This window comes from Epinephelus lanceolatus, chromosome 11 (assembly GCF_041903045.1).
Source record: "Epinephelus lanceolatus isolate andai-2023 chromosome 11, ASM4190304v1, whole genome shotgun sequence".
Classification (NCBI taxonomy): Eukaryota; Metazoa; Chordata; class Actinopteri; order Perciformes; family Serranidae; genus Epinephelus; species Epinephelus lanceolatus.
Genome location: NC_135744.1, coordinates 26,137,940 through 26,162,795, shown reverse-complemented (window position 1 = coordinate 26,162,795; position 24,856 = coordinate 26,137,940). Strand labels below are relative to the sequence as shown.

General features: G+C 39.6%; 2 protein-coding genes across 2 annotated transcripts in view; one reads left to right on the top strand and one right to left on the bottom strand.

Moving 5' to 3' along the window:
* The window catches only part of LOC117262323 (GDNF family receptor alpha-4-like), a 30,084-nt gene extending 22,965 nt beyond the window's left edge, over positions 1 to 7,119 (bottom strand). Inside the window, exon 1 of the mRNA XM_033635223.2 lies at positions 6,649 to 7,119. Coding sequence (XP_033491114.1) covers positions 6,649 to 6,703 — 55 coding nt within the window. The 5' untranslated portion in view covers positions 6,704 to 7,119. The remainder of the gene's footprint in view (positions 1 to 6,648) is intronic.
* A 3,310-nt stretch (positions 7,120 to 10,429) lies between these two features.
* On the top strand, positions 10,430 to 12,839 carry LOC117268805 (ADP/ATP translocase 3). The gene is made up of 4 exons (XM_033645506.2): positions 10,430 to 10,647; positions 11,511 to 11,997; positions 12,087 to 12,227; positions 12,405 to 12,839. Exons 1-4 carry the CDS (start codon positions 10,537 to 10,539, stop codon positions 12,560 to 12,562), a joined length of 897 nt encoding a protein of 298 aa, XP_033501397.1. The 5' UTR covers positions 10,430 to 10,536; the 3' UTR covers positions 12,563 to 12,839.
* Positions 12,840 to 24,856: the final 12,017 nt, after the last annotated feature.

The window sequence follows — 24,856 nt, the reverse complement described above, 5'->3', positions numbered from 1 at the left end:
CATATTTAGGCTTTAATAGAGATAATCTTACCCTGGTTGGTGTAAATTCATAGAAATGATGTCCCCAGTATACTGTGCAGTTAATGGAGTGTTAATGTGAGAGCTAATTGACCCTTTGGAGACTACATTGGGAAGCATTTGACTGAATAAATGGGAGCGAGTAAGCTGCAAGACAATAGAGCACGTGTTTGTTAAGAGTCAAAACAATGATTTTCCTGCCAAAGTGCCTATTTTAATTTTGATTTAAGCTACTACATTCAGAATATATATATTTATTAAAAATCGGACAGAGCAGATGGCAAATGAAAGGTCTTTGTAAACATTTGCAACAGCAACTAGTAGATTAGGTCCAAGTCTAAAAATAAACAAAGCACAAATCTCGAAAAGTGACTGACCCCATCTCATTCCAAAAATTAAAATGCCTTCATTTCACACAGTACAGTTTGATTAAAAACACAGCACCATCTTGTGCCATTACCGAGGATCTCTGCGCTGATTTGCAAGGACACTTCAGTTTTCTGGTTTTGACTGAATCGTAATGTGAATCGGAACAAACTTCCTCTCCTGTGTTTGTGTGTACCAGTGGTTGGAGGTGTTTCCTCAGGATGGTCACAGCTGGTTCATCAGTGCTGATTAAAGCCTGCGTGGGTCCTTATTGACGCAGTCATTTCTGCTGAGCTCTATATTTGGCATTTTCCACCAATTGGCTCATCATCTTCTAACATTAAACTTTCTATTAACATCAAACATATGCTTAACAGTTTCCACATAGTCTTTGTTAGGAGGAAAATTGCAGGCACTGCCCTGGGCAACCTCAGCCGAGCAGCTCTCTTTTAAAGAAACAGGATAATTTCTGTTTCATTCATTGTGTGAACTACCGGTGAGTTTCCTCTTTTTTACATTTTCTACAGACATGTCCAGCATTGTCAGATATATTAAAGGGACAGTTCACCCCCAAATCAAAAAATACATTTTTTTTCGTCTTCTGTAGTGCTATTTATCAATTTACTGTAGATTGTTTTGGTGTGAGTTGCCAAATGTTGGAGATATCGACTGTAGAAAGATGTCTACCTTCTCTCCAAAATAATGGAACTAGATGACACTTGGATTGTGGTGCTCAAAGCACCAAAGACTGTAAGCGGACCATACCACCTTGACATCACCCATTGTTTGTGGACTCCCATTTTGACATCATGAGTCTGAGATTTTGGCCATTGCATCTTGTCTTTTTTGACAAACTGGGAACTGGGAACTGGGAACTGGGAGGCTGGTGTTCACTTCTTGTAAGATTGTGAAGCCAAACCCTCTTATTTTTTCCTGAACCCAACCACGTGCGTTTGTCTTAAAAGAGACTGTATGAAAACTGTACATTTTCTTTGAAAACAGAAATTTATTTTGAAAAAGACAATGCATGTAACAGGCAGAAATTGACATGACATCGCAGAATGTCAGCAACCAACGCGGCCAGAAAGTCCAAGACTAAAAGGTCAATATGTGACAAGGCTGGTGTGAGAATGTGTTAGCTGTAAAGATGTCTTTTCTGCTGTAAAGTTTAGCGTGTTAGCGCAGCTGTCTGTTGGGATTGATTCATTTCTTGAGCCAGCCTCGAGTGGCCATTTGAGGAACTGCAGGTTAGCAGTTCTGTATTGGCTTCCTTTTCTATCCCTGGAGGTTGCCACAAAAAAAAAAAAAATACATTTGAAAAACTCAACAGCAATGTCTCTTTCCAAAAATCATGACCTGGTCACCCTAGATAATCCACAGACCTTGTTGTGAGCAGTTTTATGTAGGAACTATTTTCTTTACTGGACTGCACCCACCAACCACATCACCATGCAAAAACAAGCGTACATTAACTCACAGATGAGAGGCTTGTGCTCGTGACAGTGCGAGATGTAAACATTAATGGCGTCCTCCTTGGCTGAGCTGTAACATTAGCTAGCTCAGTGGTGCTAGGTGAGGTAGCAGTAGATGCAAGCTTCCATCTGTGTGGTGATACAATTGGCAGGTGTAGTTTTGCTCAAGAGAAAATAGTTCCTTCATGAAACTGCTCACAGCAAGGTCTGTGGATTATCTTGAGTAACCAGGTCATGATTCCTGGAAAGAGACATTGTATTTTGGCAGTTTGAGCACCACAGACCGAGCGCCATCTAGTTCCATTATATTGGAAAGAAGACAGACTTCTTTATGGCAGATATCTTCAACACTCAGTAACTCAAACAAAATAACATCATAAACAGCTCAAAAGGTAGGGAAAAAAATATGTAGTTTTGATTTTGGGGTGAACTGCCCCTTTAACCATCAGTATAATCCAAATGTTAACTTGCTCTCCCTTGTCATAACTTGTATTTCACTTACATGTTTCCCAATTTTTCTGGGTGTTATGACCCCTGAGGTCATCTTCTTCTCTCAGCTTTTTTCCCTACCGCAGCATACCCTTTACCTCTTCCCTTGTTACTCTCATTTTGCAACTTTCTTTTGTCCTGATTCCCTCCATGCTCCTGCACCTGCTGGATTTTTATTATTCTCTCCCTCCAATTATGTCCCAAATCATCCAAAGTCTCTCCACACTGCATATGTCTATTCCACATCTTTCCACTAGTGGCTCCCGTGGCTTTCTTCACACCAGGGCCACATCGATGGCAGCAATAACATCATGCCTTGAAGAGCACGCACACATACTGCACAGTCTCACTCAATAACCAGCATAATAAAAAAAATACATCCTGTGCACAAAGTCCACTTTGAATAACAACTTTCAATACGATTTCAATACCCTGTCTTCACAAAATGCTGCAATTTCATTTAATCGTACAGCACCGGCTGCGAGAGAGATGCCTCGTTGGCTTCTTTTAGAAAAGTTGTAAATGTAACAAAATTTCACACACCCTGATCCCTAAATTGCCTAAAACTGTTTTGCGTGCACATGCAGATTGCACCTTTGTTTGCTCCTCCATTTATGCAAGCTAACAAGACTGAATCTCTCTGTGACTGGGGCGCTGAAAAGTGTAGCACAGTTGCACTTGCTTTAATCTGTTTTTATGCACACACCCCGCAGAGGCAACTCCAGCGCCGGAGTTACTTGCAGTGCTGTGCAGCCTTCAACAAGGCGTACACTTACAGTGAGGAATAATCAACTCTGGTTTGACCATTGTCATTATTCTGGCATTTAGTAGGGATAGAGACAGCTTAACCAAAAAGGGGAGCATTTTCACCATATAACACACAGGTTGTCAGCGAGAGCAGAGGAGTCTGTTCTGCATAATCTAGGTGTACTGACAGCATGTGGTCCAAGCATCCAAAGGTGAAAACTCTCCCAGAATGTACATGAACCAACATTTAATGTTCTGGATCAACAGTTGTTCAGTGCATCCAGTACATGGATGAGGCCCTTTTTAATGAGCAATGCAGCTCACTGGTTTGTGCAGCCACATCACGCAGGCAACATCCCTCCTCTCTGTTCTCCAGGTAAAATACATACTTGCATCAGGTGCCGCATCAGCCAGTTGGGTTGTGTGTGTGTGGAGCTGTGTGAATATTTTAGGCTTCTGCCTCCTGAAACTCGGAGCAGTCCTAAATTACGATGTGCCAAATCATTTCTTGGCCAGACAGTGGCACACATATCGACAGTCTCCATCGGGCTGTGGGCTTGTGTCGGTGCCATCGAGTGTGTGCAAGTGGCAGTCAAGATGCAGACCAAGAAATTAAAAATAATAGGCAATGACAGATAAATGATACAAATTAGCATTCATGGGCTTGACAGTGAGTGGGGTAGAAATCAGGTGCCATTCAGAAATCCAGGTTTTCATGTTCAAGTTATCCTTAATTTTAATTAAAACGATTTTAAAACATCAAATACGTAAAATAATTGCATATTCAGACAGTCTATTTTATGTTTTTTATCAAGTAATGTCCAATGGGCATGTTGCCAACTTAATCTTTGTGTGCTGTCGTCCTAAACGAAACTGAATTACAGGCACAGAGTGCATAAAGACAATGTCTCAGCAGAAAGAGAGGGAGGAATAAAAAAAGAAGAAGAGTCTACGGCACAGGAGGAAAGATAAAGAAGCCAAGGTTTGGATAGACCTGTGTGCACGAGGGTGCTCAAACTCCTACATAGTGTGTACATCAAACAGTCAAACCCCGAACAGGAACAGCTCGAGCATGTGGATATTAGTCCACCCAAGACCTGTATAACTTTACACAGCCGGAAAATGAGCTCTAATAAATTTATGACAACCGTGTTACGGCTCAATCGTGTCCACTAAATGAAGTACAAAAATAGCAGCATTCAATCACCAGTTGCAGTCTGCACTGGGACTTTAGGAATAATCTACAGAGGCCTGGCAGCAAAGGGTCAAAGTCGGGTTTAATGTCATTCAACACTAACTGCCTTTCCATTGATTTATCTAACAAAGGTGCACGGCCACAGTCAAAGTAATCTCATGCATTATTTGTGACATGCATTGCCATTCCACTGTTATCAATTTGGAATAAGACATGGATGAATGCAACAACGCATGCAGTCAATAAACATAGCCAGTACAGAGTATGTCATTTGAGTATTAGGTCAAATCAGTGACACATAAGAAATAACAGTACATAAATTATAAAGAAATATATTCTACACACAGGATCCTTCCTTTGTTTTCTCAGTTCCACAGTATAAAGTCATGGGGAGCCTGAAAATCTGTAATCTATACAAGCAGGTGCAATTCTCCTCTCTGCAATCCTGTGAAGACACATTAATGACAGCGCTGGTTGGCCCTGAGCTCTGTGGAGCGTCAGTGGTGACGGACATTTCGGGAAGGCTGTTGTCTACCTCTAAAGTTCCCTCTGCCATTGTTTAGGTCACAGAGTTGCACATGGCCAGACATATTACAAGGTAAAAATAACATTGAATGAAACAGAATACAGTTCAGAGGAGCTATTTATACGATACCGAGGGAAAATCCATTACACTAACCAAAACTGCTGCGTAGGAACAAAGCAGCTTTAAAACAGATTTACTAGATTAAAGTCTGGGGAGTGCAGCTCAAATTTCACCTTTCTTTAATGACGTCAATTAAACAAAATTCAAATCCCAATATTGCAATCAGGTATAATGGCAGAATTCAGCATCAGGTTTAATTTGCACCTGTAATGAGTCAGATCTCAATTAAACAGCGCTTGAAAGCAACTGCTTTTCTTGGTGCGATTCCACCCAAGTGCCTGGCAGGTGGGTTTGACACACCGGATGATAAACTGGGTGCCTGAGAGGCTTGACATTCACAAGAAAGCATTCATCACTTCATGATACTAATCTCTAATGGGCAGCTGCACCTGACACTATCTGAATTTCCCTGAACGCAGTGAAGCCCGCACCTCCTGTACTACTGGAATAATCCCAACAATTACTGTATTTGCATTGTATTTCTGCCGTGAAGACCACAGGGGAGATGCTGTGTTTCGTTTGAAGACTATTTCATATGTTAACAGCTTATCAACATGCATGACCTGTAGATAATCACATGAAAGAAATAACATAAATCAATATTAATAATCCCAGAACAACAAGCTTTATGCCCCACTGTGAGATTTCTTATCCAGCCACAGTCACATTATTGACTTTAATGATCATAACTCATTTTGCAGGAGTTTGTGTGTGTGTGTGTGTGTGTGTGAGAGAGAGAGAGAGAGAGAGAGAGAGAGAGAGAGAGAGAGAGAGAGTGTGCTGTAGTAGAGGAATTAAAATTCATCTGTAATGTAAAATATCACAATCTTCTGCCTATTTGTACACCAGCAAAGAAAAAACCTATAAATCAGTGAAACTACAAACTGGTCCACTATGAAGTTTTGGCTTTCATATTTAATCCTCCATCAATATATCAACTTCCAATGCGCAACTAATGTATATGTCAATGATTTACAGATGTGCCAGCCAAAATGCTTTTACGTAAAGGAGAACATTATTTAATGTAACAATTCATGTGTGAAATTTCCATGATCTGGGACATTCCAATCAATATTTAGGAAGATGAACAGCTCCTTTTGGAGCAAGTCCAAGGCAGAAATAACAGACCTGAACCCATGATGTCATCCAGATGTAGAAATCTAAGGCTGCTGCTGCTGCTACACTGAACAGGGACCTGATTTTATGGACCTCCTTAATGGTTTTTTGAGGGTCAAAAGTTTCACTCAAACCTGGAATAGTAAATCTCTGTCTCATGCTTAGACACCCAGTCGTTCCCCTTTTTGCTTTTGCAATATCAAGCCAGCTGTCTTTTATCAGAATATATAGGCTGAGCTATATATTTACAAAAGTTGCTACTTTATGATTGAGTTATTTGGTGAATTTAGGTAATACTGAAATGCTATCTCCAGCAATACAAACTGAAATCCAGCGCTATCCTGTGCTTCTGGGCTGGGGGCTTCCTTACAGTCTGTAATTGTTGTTATTTACCAGACATGCATGGAAAAATAAAACTGGATTATATGCGTGCATTAGTGGTCAAGTTCTGGAAGACAATATATCTTGCAAAGGGGAGCACACACACTGAGCCCCACACAACAGATCCCCACCAGACTCCCCAGACTAAATAAATGACACAGTCTCCACGGTGGCACACACACATAGCAGCTGTTAGAAATAAGAAACGTGCTGTTTACCGTGAGAGAAGACATTGAGCAGAAGTCCAATGATCAGCATCCTGTCCGGTGACATTGGAGAGTTGTGGACTGGGGAAACTCGCACCCGGCTCGCTGCAGCTCAGTGACCCGTCTCCTGCCACATCCAGCCTCCTCCTCTGCTGCTGCTGCGCCCGCACGGACTGAGGCAGATCGGATGGGCTGCCGCGCAAAGTTGGCTAAACACTGAACCGTGCGCGCAACTGGAGCGATTCAAGTTCTCGCGATTTTTGTTGTCCCATTTATTTGGCGGATCCCAGTTTTATTGATCTCTAAATCTCAAAGAAATATCCAAAAAGTTTCTCCGCAGCTGGTCAGCAATCAGTCCCAGTCAGACCACAGCCTCCGAGTGCGAGTTGTGTCGCATTTGGAGTTGCGCGTGGTTGCGTCGCAGCTCCACAGTTGTCCAGCCAGAGTTGAGATCAGTGCGCTTAGACTGGATGGCGCATCTCTGTTGGAGCCGTAATGTGATTGGCCCCTGAAAAGACTGAATATGCCCATGGGGTGTTAAAATGTTTCCTGTGGGAGAACAGCTGGGTTGTTGCAGCCATTAGTTCAGGCATCAACATGATGGACAACACAAGGTGTATACTATTAAAAAGTCAATTATGTTCAGGGAGGTTAAACATTTGTAGCATAGCAACGGAATTATCACTCACTAATCCGCTTAATTAACCGAGCTGTTTTTGTTTTATTGTGCTTTAATGGTTTTAAAGGCTGCCTGTGTTCAAAGCAAATCTCCTTTCAATGAATAGTAATGGCTTTGACCTTCACACTGAACTTATTAAAATGGGTTTTGTACCCAAACTGAGCTGCATTATGAGCTGAGAAAGCAGCCTGTCTGTTTACATTTGGATCTATCTCATTGGACCATGTTTTTGGTTATAAATATTGGCTCGTTCCCCCCCCTCACAGGTGCCTTTATGTGTAGCTGAGGTGAGCTTAAATGTTAAATTAAATATGTTCCCTCCCCGGCCTTGAGACCAGTCTGCATCCCCACAGCCTTTTTCACTCCTATCAGCTTACAGCAGGACTGGGACTGTGAAATCTGTACTTGTTCCACAGCCGCAGCTGACCTGTGGGTGGATAGGGTTTATTCAGAGGGGATGACAGGCAGTTGTGTACTCACCTGTAACACACAGGAATCCTTTTGTTTCTTTTGTTTATCCAAACAAACTGTGTCATTGTGCAGTTTGTGTCTGTGCATGTACAGATACTGTAAGGCTTCCATATTCTGTATTATTCCCTACAAGGGTGCAAACACAAAACTACATTTAGTTTGATCACACAGCAGCTTTCAACATATGCTTTCAACATCTGAAGGTTTTGGTTAAGAAACAAATCAGACTGATTGCAGATCATATCTACTTTTCATAAGAGTCACTCAGCAATGATTTTTCACTTTGAAGTTATTTATAGATGTGTTTTGAAGCATTTTTTTATGAAATCGCTCAGTTTAAAGTAAAAAATACTGCACTCAAAATGTGATTAAATATACCCACCACTTCCTCTCACTGAATGAAAACAAAACCGCAATTTATTTTGCAATTGTGCAAAAAGTGCTTGCCATTGACCTGTTGCCCTCCCTGTAATTAAAAGACGGCAGAGGATTAGTGGATTAATTTACACCTCCTGTTCAGCTGGATGCTCAAGTGGCAGTAAGAAATACAAGTGGACAGAGACTATCATTAAAATGCACAGCCAACCAAGAGAACAACAAAGCCAGGCACGTAATAAGGCACTAATATCAACAGTAACCATGGTAGCACTTCACCGCACTCAAACTAAAGTATCTGCTTTTGCTAAAACAAAACATTACAGAATGAGTGAGTTGAATATTCTTTTCAGTAGTTGGTGTATGACAGGATTTCTCAGAGGAGGCTTGACACTGACTGCATGGCATCACAGCAGCTCCTCCATGTGGTCAACCCTGTGCATTCGATAAGACAAGCAGAGGTTACAGTAAGTTACACAGAATCAAATATCCAATAATGTGAGCATTGGCTTATTACTGTGAGATAAAGGTGTTTACTGTTCAGCCAGTGTTTTAATCACAACAGTCTTATCTGAGGTTTATGTGGTCACACTAAACACGGGTTGGTGTAATAAACTATAAACAAGGCCCTGAGGACAACTACCGGTACATATATTCAACAGCTGGCATTTAATGAGTAACATATTTGGTTTCCAGTTCAGTTGTTTGGTGAAGCTTGACATAAAAGGTAAGTAGGTTTTAAACTGTCACAGGAACATATGATCCCACAGAGCATATTGTCACGACACTGAGACCTTGAGTGCAACAGAAAGTAAGCCATATGTCAAGCCTGACTGGCCTTGTGGGTCATGGAAATAGCACATAGGCCTAGTAGATAGATAGATAGATAGATAGATAGATAGATAGAAAAAATAAATACTATACTCTTTTAAATAGTCACTATTTGTCACTTTAAAATAGTCCATCATTCCTTTCTTTTTTATTATTATAAATAAATTCAATTAATGTTACTCTAGGATCTTTCTTAAGCTTATCTGTAACATATGTCCCTCTGCATGCAGTAGGTCTTCAGGTTATGTCCATCAGCTACATAAAGAAACAGACATCAAGTCTCTTGCCGCCCTCTAGTGCACAACTTTGATCAATCCTAAACAAACTGAATGAATGTGACTTTTATTTTGAAAGTTCAAGTGTTATGCAGCACTTGTCGCCCTCTGCGACACCCAGTAAAACAAACCAGCTTTTGCCAGACACCTCTAACATCTTGAATGTCAACAGGTGAGCTCATGTGGGGCCAAAAGAGCAGGTGCAGACACTCAAGAACATTTCTTAAAAATAAATCAAACACTAAATTAAACTGACAGACTAAAACCTAGAGGTTGCAGCACAAAATATACTCAAGTATGACTTGAAAAACGTCCAAGCAGCTGAAACAGCAAAGAAAAGTCACACAGAACGTGACTTTTATTTTGAAATATTTAGTATTATGCAGCACTTGTCGCCCTCTGTGACACCCAATAAAACAAACCAGCTTTTGCCTAAAACCTCCAATACCTTGCATGTCAACAGGTGAACTCATGTGGAGTCAGCAGAGCAGGTGCAGACACCTGACAGTACGTTACTTTAAAGCATTTCTGAATCAGAAATCAAACATTAAATTAAACTAACACTGACTCAAATCTAGGGTTTGGGCAGCACAAAATGTACTCAGGTGTAACTTGAACAACATCCAAGCAGCTGGGACAGCAAACCTGTGAATAGTTAATAGGTTATGTTATATAAACATGTTAATTCAGAGAAATACACGTCACTGAAAAGCAACCATGCAGTATAATTTAATTTATCTAATGGTGGTCACATTGAGTGAGGGCAGCCTAATATAAGATAACAGTAATTAGACTATGATATAGGCCCTATATGTCTCAGTGAAGTCCTTGAAAGCCCTGTACGACCCTGTGACTTTGCTCTGTGCAAAGTCCAGGCCTCTGTTTTCATTGGTCTGTGGGCGTGACCGTGAGCATAAAGCCAAATAAGAACAAGTCCACGTAGTAACTCATTAGCTTTTCCATCTAAATTTAGTTACTTCACGTATTTTGTAATATCAGGATTTACTCGCCGAGGGCAGAGAAATTTACGAGAAGTGACGACATCACTCTCTGGACAGTTTAATTGGCAGAGAGCCGCGTGACGTTGACGGATTGGCCAATATCCTCAATCGCAGTTCTCGTGTTCTATCGCGAGCCACTGTGTCGAATAAATCCGCAACGCGGCTACACAATCGGCCATTTCGTCGGTTTAGGCCATCAGCCGTAGAGGGCAGTGGGGATATATCGAGTGTACTGGTTACCTGAAAGACACATCAAGAACATCGCAACATGAATGAGCAGGCAATTTCATTCGCTAAGGATTTCCTGGCTGGTGGCATCTCCGCGGCCATCTCTAAAACAGCCGTCGCCCCAATCGAGAGAGTGAAGCTTCTCCTTCAGGTAAAACTCCGGAAGGCTCCCTAACGTTAGCCGGCTAGCTTCTGTGTGTTCTTGCTAACTGCCGTTGGATAAAGTTAACCACTTATGAACGCCGGTTGTTGTCACCTATCCCCAGACTCAAACTTAAACATAGCTCAGTAACGTGGTAATACAGAATTAACGAAAGTCTTCAGATTGACGAGTTCAAGGATTTAAGGTCATCATGGGATGGGAAATGACCTACACGAGCCCGGCTGCTAGCATTAGCTTCACACGTTAACCTTAGCCGGCGTAGCTAACAAAGGACAAACGCTAGTTGTGATAGTGGGACATTGTGTACAGTTAGACTGCAGCAAAGTCCTTTTATTAACAACCCTACCATTTCATAGGCGATTGAAAGAAGACAACATGGCTGTTAAATTTTAGCTTTAATTGACAGTGAAATCTCGCTGGTGGCTAATTTCTCTGGGTGTTAGCTAGCGTTTGGCGAGATGGCTGCAGTGAGGCCCAGCGGTAGTCATTCACAGCCGGGACAACAAGTTTTACACCTTTTTCTGTTAAACTTGCGCGACGACATTGTATTTAACTATTCCTACACCGACCCCTGGTCGTGTCACTATGTTTTGTTAATGTTGGACGACGTTTTGATTTTAATTAAAGAATGTGTGATGGATCAAGACTCACTGTAGCAACCGCAATCATTGGATTGCTGGTTATCACTGCTGTTAAATGGCACTTTCATGTAAACGTTGTAGCAACTTTTACAGGTGTACCGTGCACCAAGGTCACAACAAGGAGACCTTGTGATTGACACATGCTCAACAGTTAATTAGCTTCCCTTATTTAGTCCTAACTGGTCTTTCTTTCTCTCTTCATTCTTCCAGGTCCAGCATGCCAGTAAGCAGATCACGGCAGATAAGCATTACAAGGGTATCATAGACTGCGTTGTCCGTATCCCCAAGGAGCAGGGGTTCCTTTCCTTCTGGAGAGGTAACCTTGCCAATGTCATCAGATATTTCCCCACCCAGGCCCTCAACTTCGCCTTCAAGGACAAGTACAAGAAGATCTTCCTTGATGGCGTCGACAAGCGCACCCAGTTCTGGAGGTACTTCGCCGGTAACCTGGCCTCTGGTGGCGCCGCCGGAGCCACCTCTCTCTGCTTCGTGTACCCCCTCGACTTCGCCCGTACCCGTCTGGCCGCTGATGTGGGAAAGGCTGGAGCCGAAAGAGAGTTCACCGGTCTGGGAAACTGCCTGGTGAAGATCACCAAGTCTGATGGCATCAGGGGGCTGTACCAGGGTTTCAATGTGTCAGTGCAGGGCATCATCATCTACAGGGCTGCATACTTTGGCATCTATGACACAGCTAAGGGTGCGTTGATGTTACATTGACATACACTTAAACCATTAAGGAGATGGGCTACATCTTCTAGAGCTGTAATTTTTTTTCTGTGTTTACAGGTATGCTTCCAGACCCCAAGAACACCCACATCCTGGTGAGCTGGATGATTGCACAGACTGTGACAGCTGTTGCTGGCCTGACCTCATACCCCTTCGACACTGTCCGTAGACGTATGATGATGCAGTCCGGACGCAAAGGAGGTGAGCTTATTTGTATTAATTGAAAATTGTGCACATATATCCTAATGTTATTACATTACTGTTGAGAACAGTTGCTTAAATACATGGTTAATGGACTAAATGCACTGCAGACACAATTTTTTTTGTTTTGATGCCTTGTCACATTATTAAACCTCTGCTCTTTTCTTTCCCTCTCAGCCGACATCATGTACAGTGGGACCATTGACTGCTGGCGCAAGATCGCACGTGATGAGGGAGGCAAGGCTTTCTTCAAGGGAGCCTGGTCCAACGTGCTCAGAGGCATGGGTGGCGCCTTTGTGCTGGTGTTGTACGATGAGCTGAAGAAAATTATGTAATTCGTCATACTGTCACATCACTGTCCAATTTGGCTAAATGTAATAACTCTCCATTTCTATGGACTCTGCATTCTGCCTTATTTATGGGAACAAACTATAGTGTCTCACCCCTAGCTGTGGGCGATGGCTGTACGTTGTGCATCTTTATGATTTTAAACGTTCCACATCCTCTTTACCAATGTCATTCCTGTTAAAGAAATCTGATACCTCCTCCTGTCATTCACTAGGTTTGTATGGTCCCAACTTGAATAAATTTATTCTGGGGAACAAACTAAAACCATTGATGTCAACTGTCTCCTCCACTGTCTCTACTGCATGAGATGAGCACTCAACTGGATAATGAAATGCACGAAGTGGATTACACCCAACTGCTATATTTACTCACGCTTATCTCCTCCTGAGCCTTCCTGGTTTGACCGTGGTCACTACAGGGATTGTAGAGTAGAACACCTGAGCGTTGGCTCCTTTGATAAGAGCTCCACAGGCTACTGATAGTCAGACGATGTACTTAATGCTTGTTAATTTTGCTGTGATTAGTTGCTGACCTGTTGAGATTTTGGTTGTTTCTATGATGCCTTTCACATCATCTAAATGACTTTCAGGAGTGCAGTTACTCATTGCAGACAGCAGGGAGCTATAGACTAAATCTAGGGAGGGATTCATTATTAAAGTGATGTATATTTTAACTGCACTCAGGAACATTATAAATAGCCTGTGCATCATGTTGCCTAAACATCAGAGTATGCAAATGAATACTGCCCTGAAATCTCGGTCTTAATAAAAAAAAAAAAGTGGGCCTGGGCCTTGTAAGACTGAAATAAACTGGCCCTGCAACACAGAATAACTGAACATCTACATGCTGTGCATGGTAATCTATTTTGACAGCAGTCACTATGAGTACTAAACGCTGTGTATGAACCCACCACAGTGCATGAATGAACTTAGCTGGGCGTCCTTGGCTGACTTCAAACATGTTGAAACTAATAAGGTTTCAAGGTGTGACCTATGGCAGTGACTCCTGAAGGTTTGGCAACATAAATACTTCTTTACTAGTCATACCTTCAGCCAGTTATATAATAATCAAACCAATCTTTGAAGAACAATATTAAATATATGTACTTTGTACCGTTATCTGATGTTACACAAACAGCCTCTGCATCACAGGAGCACAGCAGATACATTTCTTCTCACAAAACAGTTCGTAGTCCAGTAAGAGACTGTTCTTTCCCAAAATGTCGGATGAAGGAGAAGACAACGTCCGTGAAACATTTTTGGGATCATGCCACCACCTTAAGGACGGAAGTTTCAAGGTGTGTTTCTCCAGGCTTAAATCCTACTAGGCCTGAGATATCGAAGATTGTCAGCAGGGGGCGCCCGTGGCAAGCAAGTGTGAGCCATCCACGTTCCCGTAGCCTTTGCGCGTTCTTGTGTTTCTCAATGAGGAGTGTCCACAGCTGATTTGACAGGACATGGTGACCAAGTATTAAGCGACAACGTGTCCTAAGTGTATGAGGCCGGACGCAGTAATGTAGCATAATACATTTAAATACTGTGAGTACTGCCTCCTGTATGAATGATAGAGATGTTGGTGTGTTGCATTCGTCTGTAATTTTTGATAGGCTATAAAGTGCTGTCTGCAGCCTAAAATGTGCACAATAGCACACCAATATAAAGTAATGTATCATCACAACATTAAGGAAGAGCAGTCACGTGCATGTATGAATAAGCAAACACAGAGTGTGGTTATTAAAGTGGCCATAAAGCAGTTGATAATGTCTTCTTACCTCAAACTTTTAGACATTACTCAAAGAGCATATATTTAGCAGTATGCTCCCAATTAATAACCAGGTTCAAACACAGTGATTAAGTTCAGGTACAAATAAATATGTTAATATATTTGTTTTCAAAATCACAAATCATTAAGTTAATTAGGCTGCCATGTATTTTTCATCTATGTTGACAGTGCCATTGTAGCCATAATATATATGAACATAAAAGCTAAGAAAAATGAAATAATCTGGAGTAAAATGAATAATCAGAAAATAAAAAGCCATTGTTTTCCCCAGGGAGGCTCACTCTGAATTCATAAACATTTATAATTTATTGCACTAAATAAATTTTCCAAACAAATAATACGACACAACCTGACTTCAGTGTTAGAGTACAATACATCTTCTTTATCAGCTCACTGTCTCCCTTGTTCTCTGATGTGTTTACAACCTAAGTATGAGGAGCCATAACTGTAACATTAACACAAACAATTTAATATTAAAAATGACAATGCCAAGTCCTGACAGCAGTGAAGGATATTAATTTAGCCTCGATTATTTATATCACACCACTGTCATCAGAAAACAGTTAGACTTGGATCAATATGCATAATGGGTTTTATTGAAGTACATTATCATTTGATGTCTTTTTGTCGTGATGGAGATTATAATTTTTTATTTGTAGGAGTAAGAGTACAGATAAACACTTAGGGGCTGGTTAATCTCGTGGTACACACTCTCAATCAGTAAGAGCTAATATTGACTGGTAGAAAAGACTCCACATGCAGCAGGCTAATCAGTGTAAAGAATTACTTATGGGCTACGCGCGTATACTGTGTGTAGTGTTGTGCAGCAGCTCACAGGTTAAGACGGACACCTCACAGCAGGACAAACCCAGGCTCTTTGGTTCCTGGAAAAAAATCTTTTCTGTGCAGAGTTTACACGTTGGCTGCGTCAGTTTCCTCCCACAGTCCAAACACTTGTGATTGAAGTGGACTGCACTCTTGAATTGCCTGTAGGTGTGAAGCGAAGTGTGACTGCGATTGTTTATTAGTCATTGTTAGATTTGTAATGGACTGGCAGCTTGTCTAGGGTGTTTCCTGCCTTCTGCCCAGTGCATTCTGGGATACGGTCCAGCCTGTTGTTGTCACTTCCAACTGTATTTTGGAATCAACACACCAGCAGGCTAATATTATCTATGGGCTTAATTTTAGCTAATGCAGCTCGTTCATTTGATTATCAATCAGTCTATCTATCTATCTATCTATCTATCTATCTATCTATCTAAATTAATGGATTCAGTTTGTAGTTTCTTGGCAGTGCAGTCATGTGAAAGGTCATGTGTGGAAGCCGTATCGCACAAACTTTTGCCCTTTTAAAACACTTTTTTTTGCATATATATTTCTGGCCAGCATGTTCACGAGGAGAAAAAAAAAGCGCCAGGAGGAAGTGCCGAGAAAATAAAACAGCAACAAGACTTTCTGTGAAGTACAGGAAAGTACTAGTTTTTATTCCTTCATAATCAAACTTCACAAACAGCTTGAACTTGTACAATACCTCAGAGAGTGAAAATTACAAAAAAAGTGCTGGTAACATTTACAAAAATCATCCTTACTTAGCAACAATCAGTTTATTCTTCCACACTTTTTTTAGTCTTTTGTATTAAGGCTTAATACTTCTGTATAAAGTATATGCAAGATAAGTCTTCACAGTTTTTCGAAAAAAGTCACAATATTATGTAACATAATGAAGCTTTTACGGCTATTTTCTTTATAATAACAAATACACATCACTGGTAAATATATGTGAAATACAGGGCTTATTGTAAAATGGCAAGTAATGATACTGTTTGCTGAGATAAATTGATTCCACACACTGTTATAGGAAAGTTTCGACATACCATTGCTATAACTGAAGGAGGAGGAAAAGAAAATGATAAGCATAAACACTTGGGAGATCGCCTCCAAACTTTGGCACATCCCATGAAACAATTTCACAAAATATGAGATTTTTATTTTTGAAATCATACATATGGAAGAATAGCTAAACTGGCATAAAGTGAAAACATGCTGTGTAGTAAGGTGCTAAATCAGAGATATTACATTGCCAGCCTTTTTTTTTTCCCCACATGGACTGACATGAATAAGGTGCATTTGTAAGACTCAAAGCATGTAGGCCTTTCTTAGATGTCGACAAAATATGTAATAAATACAAGTTTTCAAAAAACAACCTAAATCAATTTGACCAATAGTCTTGAGGCGACCTCGTATACTCATGCATTCCCATGGATTCAGAGAAATGGATATCTCTACTGCAGTTGTGTAACTCTCTAACTGTGGCATGTGAAAGTAAAAGCTGTATTGTATTCATGGTATGTGTTATTTGATTTTTTTTTTTTCCTATTTTTGTTTTGCTTTTTTTTTAACTGTTGAAACTGTGACAAACTTGATGAGTAAGGAGATGGAATTGGAAACTGAATATGAAACTAAGCCAAGATATATTCACAAGATCCTCTAAGCTGCACTGGTTTACAGGTCAACAGATGAGAGCTCTAGCCCTAGACTTACCAATTTCACTCTCATGCATACTGTACGGTTAAAGTGACGCAACAAGCTTGCTTAAATAGTCTACATCACAAAAGCAATTTGGTTTTAGTGCAAACACAATTGGCTGGCTTCAGCTTCTCAATAATAACAAGCTCACCAAGGAGATTACAAGAAGGCACATACTTATGCTTCCTCTAACACGCAACATATTTAGACAAACCGCAACATCTTTCAACAACACCACAAAGCGGTGAAAACAGGAAAGCTACTACATCCAGATAAAATGGTGAAGTTTTGCTGTTTGTGAATTATCCAAAAATTTACACTTATCCATCAACAAAATAATGACGTCAAGGTCGATAATTTTACTGCTGCTGTGAGTGACCTCGTTGAAAAAGGATGACATATGATACATTTTGGTGGACACAGATTCTCTACACACGTAGCCAATGATGCTGTGTTTATAGACAAAAAAGGTGCATTTGGAATTTTCTTTTTCTTCTAATAATCACTTTAAAGCATTCTTTTTAAACATCCCAGAAATAAAAAGCACTCAAAGTGACCAAATATGCAGAGAAGACGAGTGTTTTTAAGGGAAAGTTGTGCACGACAGTGGACAGCTGGGTTTAACTTTTGGTATCTCAGTGTTTGTCTGCAAATGTGTCATCAGCTGTGTGATGAAGACAATCGACATTTTGACTCACGCGAAATGATTCCTTCCCTCATACATCCCCGTCTCTCACTTTCAAAGCTGCTTGATTTGTCCAAAACAATCACAGGAGGAAACAACAGTTTTAATGCCCCTCAAATCTGGACACTAATACTCTGGGGTACTGCCGGGTATAAACAAAAACAAAAACAAAAAAACCCTGCTACAAACAACAATATGTGGAAGTGCATTTAGAAAAGTGACCAATTTCTGTACCTTTGAATAAAAAAACAAATCAGAACTTGTCAAATATCACCATTTACTCAGCATGGGCGACAACTATGGTTTAAAAATGTGTTGAGTGAATTATATTGCTTTTGATAGAAGAAGACCAAAATAAGTCTAGTGCAAATCTCTTTTCTGGTTTGAGAAGTGGTGGTTGGGTTGATGAGACTGTCATATCTGCTCTACCATAGCAAGAACATACCAAGTGATTCTGATAACTGGATAGCTGTCAAGTGGTATCCCTTTACGCCTTCTTCTGAATGTTTAAGAGAGCTGCTCTTTCTTTTAAAGAACACAAAAACCTGTCACCAGTAGATGCTGTGCAGCAATTTGGAAGGAAAAACCCTAATAAATACTTCCTATCACATATAACCCATCACCCAATGAATGCAATTAACCAGCACAAAGGAAATGTCATAACTTCTTACATCTAAATGACTCCGATTTTGAACAGGAGGATGGCGGCCATGTTCGTCACCCTTCCCTGTACAGCTGGGAGGATGTGCTTTGTCTGTCAGCTCGCATCTGTGCTAACGGGTGTCGTCTGTGCAGTTATGTCTGTCAAATACATCTCTCAACTTGGAAATGTTGGAAAACTCACTCCAGTCCAGTGTTTGACAAATCATATTATAAAAACGTCCTTGCACATAACATTTAAAAAAAACAAACAAAGTGTATCCCCTCTTTCAAAACAGCAGTCAAATACATTTCAAACAAGCTTGTTTCATAACAATAATAATAAAATACAAACCAACTTGGAGCATAAATTATCAAAAACAAACTGAAAACACATTACTGCAGCATATATTTCAGGGTTGCTTAGTTGTGATGTTAACTACCTTTACTACAACAGCTCCACTTCTGCCAAGTTCATAACTATATAGGAGAAGTCTTTTTTTTTTTCGTTTAGGGAAATAATAAAATATCAAGCTAATGTAGGCAAAAGGAAGCCTAACAAAATATACACATATTTATAAGCACATCTCATAGTTCAACTCAAGTGCATGTTTACAAAAAGCATCTACATACAAGATATGGCAGCAAAAAGCCTGAAAGCCAGATGAAAAAAACAAAACAAAACAACCTAAGCTGCTTTTATCAGGGCACATTTCATTTTCAATTCTGATTTGTAATGCCAATGTGTGAGAAATTCTGGTACAAAACATCGCCCGAATTACAGTAATTAAATTTCTTATTTTGAACACACAGGATGAAAAATATACAGCAGATTCACCTTGAATTCGACCTCACAGTAATAAAATATCATCAAATTTAAGCCTAATGGTTTACATTCTCGCAGGTGATGTGTTGTTACAAAAATATATGTAATCACTTTCATAAATATTTGGACCACGTTGTGATATTTAAATACGTGTTTGGTTTTTTAATTTATTTTCATTGTGAAGTGATGGCTGGCTCTGATGCTTTTTTTCCCCTCAGTGAACATGTAATAATTTGCGTAAAGATCATCAGAACACCTCAGCTGGGTTTGAATTGAATTGCTGAGACTGAAAGGATCATTATTCTCTTTCTTTTTTTTTTTGGCTTCATAAACAACTTACAAATATGTGCAAACTTAACATCTTGGTCCGTCTCAAGTATAAATGGCTAAATGTACTCAAAGTCACAATGTCGGATTAGTATTTTAGGGACAGCCTTGAAATATTAGACAGCGCCAATATCTGAAGAAAACTATCACAAAACTATTATCGATAGAGTCCAATGTGAAGGTGAACAGGTCTACACTGATTCGCTAGATGTGTGTATAGAAGACATAACCAATGTGTTTTAGGAACGATGCAACACTTACAATCTTATACATGTTTTAACATGCGATAGTTTACATCACAGCTACTGTGTCAGATTCATTTTTATGTTTTGTTGCATTTCTTATAAAAAAATTCTATTTTGGTCTACAATAGGCAAATGAACACAACCACAAAACTATAAACACTTGATCAAGTGATAAAAACATAGATGCATTTTCACAAGCACCCGGCAATGAGAAGAAAAAAAAAACAAAAAAAACAACTGTAGCAATCTAGCCCAATCGTTTAGGAACCCCCACACACATAGAAAAGAAATGTTATTTTCTCCATAAATTATTTTAACCCTTCTTTGGTTTATGAAAACAAACATTGTCTAGTACAGGTTTTTTTTTGTGTCATTTGACTTCTAATGATTAGCATGGCCCCGCTTTACAATGACCACCGACAGCCTTCTTTAGGAACATTACAGTGCTAAAAGTTTGAATCTAAGTCTGCATGTCCTTTATGGCAGACTACGTGCTGGCTGAGACAGTGGCCAACATCTTTTTGCTGTTTTTTTTTTTTCCATTTTTATTTTTATTGAACGTCTCTGCACTACGAAACTACATAGAGAAACAGAGTGATAGCATAGTGCATGTTGTCTATAAAACCGGCCCCACACAAGCATAAGCTGTGCTCAAAGCTTATGAGACTTTGTGGCAACATTTGATTCGACAGCGAGATGAGATTAAAAAACTGATCTATTCGAGGGAAATTGTTACTAAACTTTGATGTAATGGGCAATGTTTGCTACGACATGACCGAATATCCAAAAGATCTGTAAAAAACCATTAAGTGGTGGAAAATCTTAATGTCAGGTTGGTTAAGTGTGGGAAATGAATGCCAGACTAGGAGTTGGAATGTTCTGGACTTGAACAGGAATGTCTTTTTACACTTAAAAATGAGCTGGACTACGCCAAAGGACAGACTACAGCGAGCGAGAACACAAAGAGGCTCAATGTTTAGCCTTGAGAGGCTAAATGGCGCCTAAGTCTCCTCATCATTGTGATGAAAAAGAAGACACAGAAAGCCTGTTATCGAGGGACACTCAAAATATAGCTTGCGCTCCATCAAAAAACAAAGTACTCCCCAACAGGAACAAAAAGCTGTGTAGACAGACAGGACTGCATGCTTGATTTGGACTGATGGATGGTAGTTACCCGATGATGGCATTTATTAAAACACCTCATCAGGGTAGTGTAATAACTGCATGTTCGGAGAAAGCGTCATAGTGAATATAATGTAGATGTTATAGCTTAGTTGAGCTGTGTCGTACTTTAAAAATCTGAGCGGCAGCTTCACTGTGTGTGTGAGAAGCTCAAACTGAAAACAGAATCTGGATGTGTGACAGTAAAATCTGAACAGATGCTGTTTGTGTGCGTCATAGTGTGACGGCTGGATGACAGGGACTAGCTATATCACATTGCCTATATTATTAATGCTTCGTTTGAACATTACATGTCTATGAAACTAAGCCTTCAAAATGTGCATTTGTTAATCATAGCTCTTTTCTCCTATTTACTTGAAAACTATGTATTATGGAGGATTTAAAGATTCAAAATAAAGGCAATCACTTGTTTTTGGCATGATGCATGCTTTGTTGTAATATATTGTGTTTTTAGCGTGCAGAAATTTCTCATTCAAAAAGATTCTTTTGTTTTTCTTTGTGCCCGCTCGGTCCCTCACATCTGATTTAACAATAGTGGGACAATTTTAAAAAAGTGCCTTTTTTCTCCTAAATTTGGCACAGTAACTAGGCTGGAGAAGGTTACAGAGAAAACTGTGGTAATTAGTCCACAGGGGACAGAATAATAAGACATCCCAGAACCTTTTATCTCGCAGCCACTCGGTCCCGAAACTTGATTTCATTTTTATTCTACTATATTTTCTTTTACTTTTGTTTTCATGTTGTTAAACTAACCACTTAAAGACATTTTCAATGCTCTGCAGGGGTTTTTTTTTCTCTGTTGCCAAAACTTTCAATTTGTAATCCCATTTCATCTCCAAGCACTGCATTGGTTGTGAATATCTAAATGACCAATTTCTTTTTGTTTCACGTTGCTCGTTGCTTGCCCTTTACAATTTCAAGCTGCACGTAAACAACAAGGCTGTCAGATAAGATAAAACTTTAATGATCGTTGTGTGGGGATCAGGCATTGGCGTGCATGTGGAAGAGCCTGTCATCAAAGGACACACTTAGAAAAACAATCTATCAAAGCAGCTGCCAGTTCCTACAGCCTGCAGCCTTACAGTAAATGTCAGTGGAGGTAACTTCTGTCACGCTTATAGATGTTATTGTTTTAGAATAACGGCAATATTTACCTAAAGATTTTTTAAAAAATCCAAATATTCCACTTGGGTTTTTGTTCATTGTGGCAGGCAGTGTTAGCTTCACCTCTTCCAGTTGACGTGTGGCTCCCTCTGCTGTTCACAAAGTGCCACTGCCCTCTCCCCCCACAAACATACAGTACAGTATATGGCTTGTTTGCAAAATGGCAAAAAACTGAAACTAAAAAATGGCATGTATAAAATGCCAAACAGCAATGAGAGGGAGCAACGTGAAAGAAAAAAAACACTCAACCTATCTGTATATATTTAATTTAAAATGTGATTGTATTTTATATCTTTGAATCCTCCAAACTGTATAAATGTAGGATAAAAAATAAAACTTGCAGATGTAGCTTTTACTGTATATGAATAGAACATTTCAGGTATTTTAAAGGGTTCTCTTAGGATGTACTCACAACCACCAGGTCTTAGCAGTAATAGTATAAATAGTATATTTTTCATAGACCATTGTGTATATACTGTATCTGTGCAATGTAGGAGAGAAAAACTATGAATATTCTGTATAGTTGCTGTATGTACTGATAGGCACTTGATAGGCATATTCCCTATATCCCACAAGGTACTGTATACTCTAGCTGCAATTATGTCTTTATCAAACTATCTGAAAATGTATTCTTCATCTGTGTGGAGATGGTGATACTTAAATATATATAGTATATTTGTAAGAAGTTATCTATTTCACTCTTATGTGTACTGTAGAAGACCAAAAAAAAAAAAAAAAATGATGCAGTTAAGTATTATCTGAATGTTTTCATGTGTTTTCTGTATTCTACTCTTAAGTTTGTGACTTTATTCAAGCTTAAATAAAAAAAGATCTGACTTAAAAATGTGTGGAGACAGACTGAAAGACGAACAGGAAGACAGACGCAAGCTTATCAGAATAAAATGAACCTGTTCCTTTACTCAACGCGACCCCTCACCATTACTATCTTCCATTTCCTTGTTTTCATCTCAATGCAAAGCATATAAGCATATATAGTACACTGTGAAATATGACTCAATAACTGACTATCCTTTATCCAGCTGCGTGAAGCTATGTATGTATAAACAACACCACTATGATCACCATAAAAAAATGAAACAAAAGAAGCAGGAGGAAGTCTGAAATAAAGAAGTATAATGATGAATTAAACATACTGCAAGAAGGACAACAATGTACTGTAGACCCTGTGTCTCTACACTATAAACAAAACATGAACAGTAATATATTTGAAACACAATACAAACAGCTGCAGGCTCAAGGCTATTATCTACGTTTTCAATATGTTCTGTTCTGGAAAATATGCGAACACTTTGCAAACAGAAAGTCTAGACTTTTTTCTTTTTTTTTTCAAACTAACAACTAGAAGAAGCACGATTGAGATAAGGACTTATTTTCTGGATAATGTTGCAACTTTTCAACAATTTTTCAACCAACTTTTTCTGCAACACTGAGAAAAGAGAATTAAGCACCACCACGAGTAGCTGAAGCAGTATAAGGAATATATAACTATGGACAGTGAAGAGCGTGTGATGCTAATGCAACAGGGGAAGGAGCTGGGGAAGGGGGGTGGGGGGGGGGGTTAAAAAGCCTGGGTATGCTATAGCACGTTATGACACACTGGAGAGAAGGTTCTTCCCCTTCCAAGCCTGGTCTGCTATCAAACACCTTATGATACAAGAAGTCAACTGACGATGGGACGAGTTATTAGCCCTCATCCGGATAACGTTGAGATTGGCTACTTTTGTTATTCCAAAAAAAAAAAAAAAAAAAGAAAAAGAAAAGAGAAAGAGAGAAACGTTTGATAGTGTAATTCTGAAATCAAATATTTCAAAAAACCAACATCGAGCTACTTAACCTACTATTTAGACCAATGATACCACAAAGCTGGTTGTACTCATCTAGCTACAGTCAATAGTGCATTTGATATATGTGTTTACACAAAATATGTAAAATTTAGGTGCCATGAAGGAATGCTAGATTACTGAATACACACGTTACACTGAAACAATTCAATTTAATGTCTCTGCCTTCGCTTTCAAAGAAGTGACGATGTTAGTTTGGCAGTGTTTAAACTTGGTACTGAACAGACAACAAACACCAACACCATGAGCTGTGTGCCATACATGTGGCAGTACTGTTGGAAAGAGATCTCGGCAGTTGCTTACATATTCTATTTAGTGCATTGTCTGTTAAGGCATGAGATTACCCTCCACGTGCTGTGTAGAGACAAATATAGCACTAGCATGCAGCAATATTGCCATCCTGGCAACAACAGCTACAAACAGGAACCATACAGTTTAGGCTTATATGCACACCATAGGAGACGGGCCCAATCAAATGTTAAATAATGTGCTACTTTTACTGAGGACTCACTATATTCTCATGTGTGGTTAATATAATATATATTTTCAAGATGAGGAGAAACCAGAATATCTCTCCAGGTCTCACATGTTCATCACTTGACTTCACTTCAGCTGACTCCACAGGGATCAGCAATCTAGTAGCAATTATGTGAAATTTAAAAAATGCTGGATAGAACTTCTCCAAACGGGTGCGATGAAGTACAACGGTACTTGACCCAGGCTTTCGTTAAATCTCGGAACAAATGTTACGGGTGCCGTATTCGCCCAAAAGGTTTGGAGAGCTGCTTCTCATAGTACCTGCGCTGCATATTGCAAAGGAAGCCCTACAGTTCAGATATTCCACTTATTAACAGTTTGATTAGGCTATATACCACACAGACACTCACAGACATACGAACACTAAGGAAGGGACACAACCGTCTACGACTGACAGACAGATATCAAAGAAGCTGCATTCCATCACCTCCCCACACCTTTAAACCCACACAAAGTTGTTCTAGGACACACATATCATTTATGTTACACACACACACATTATAAAT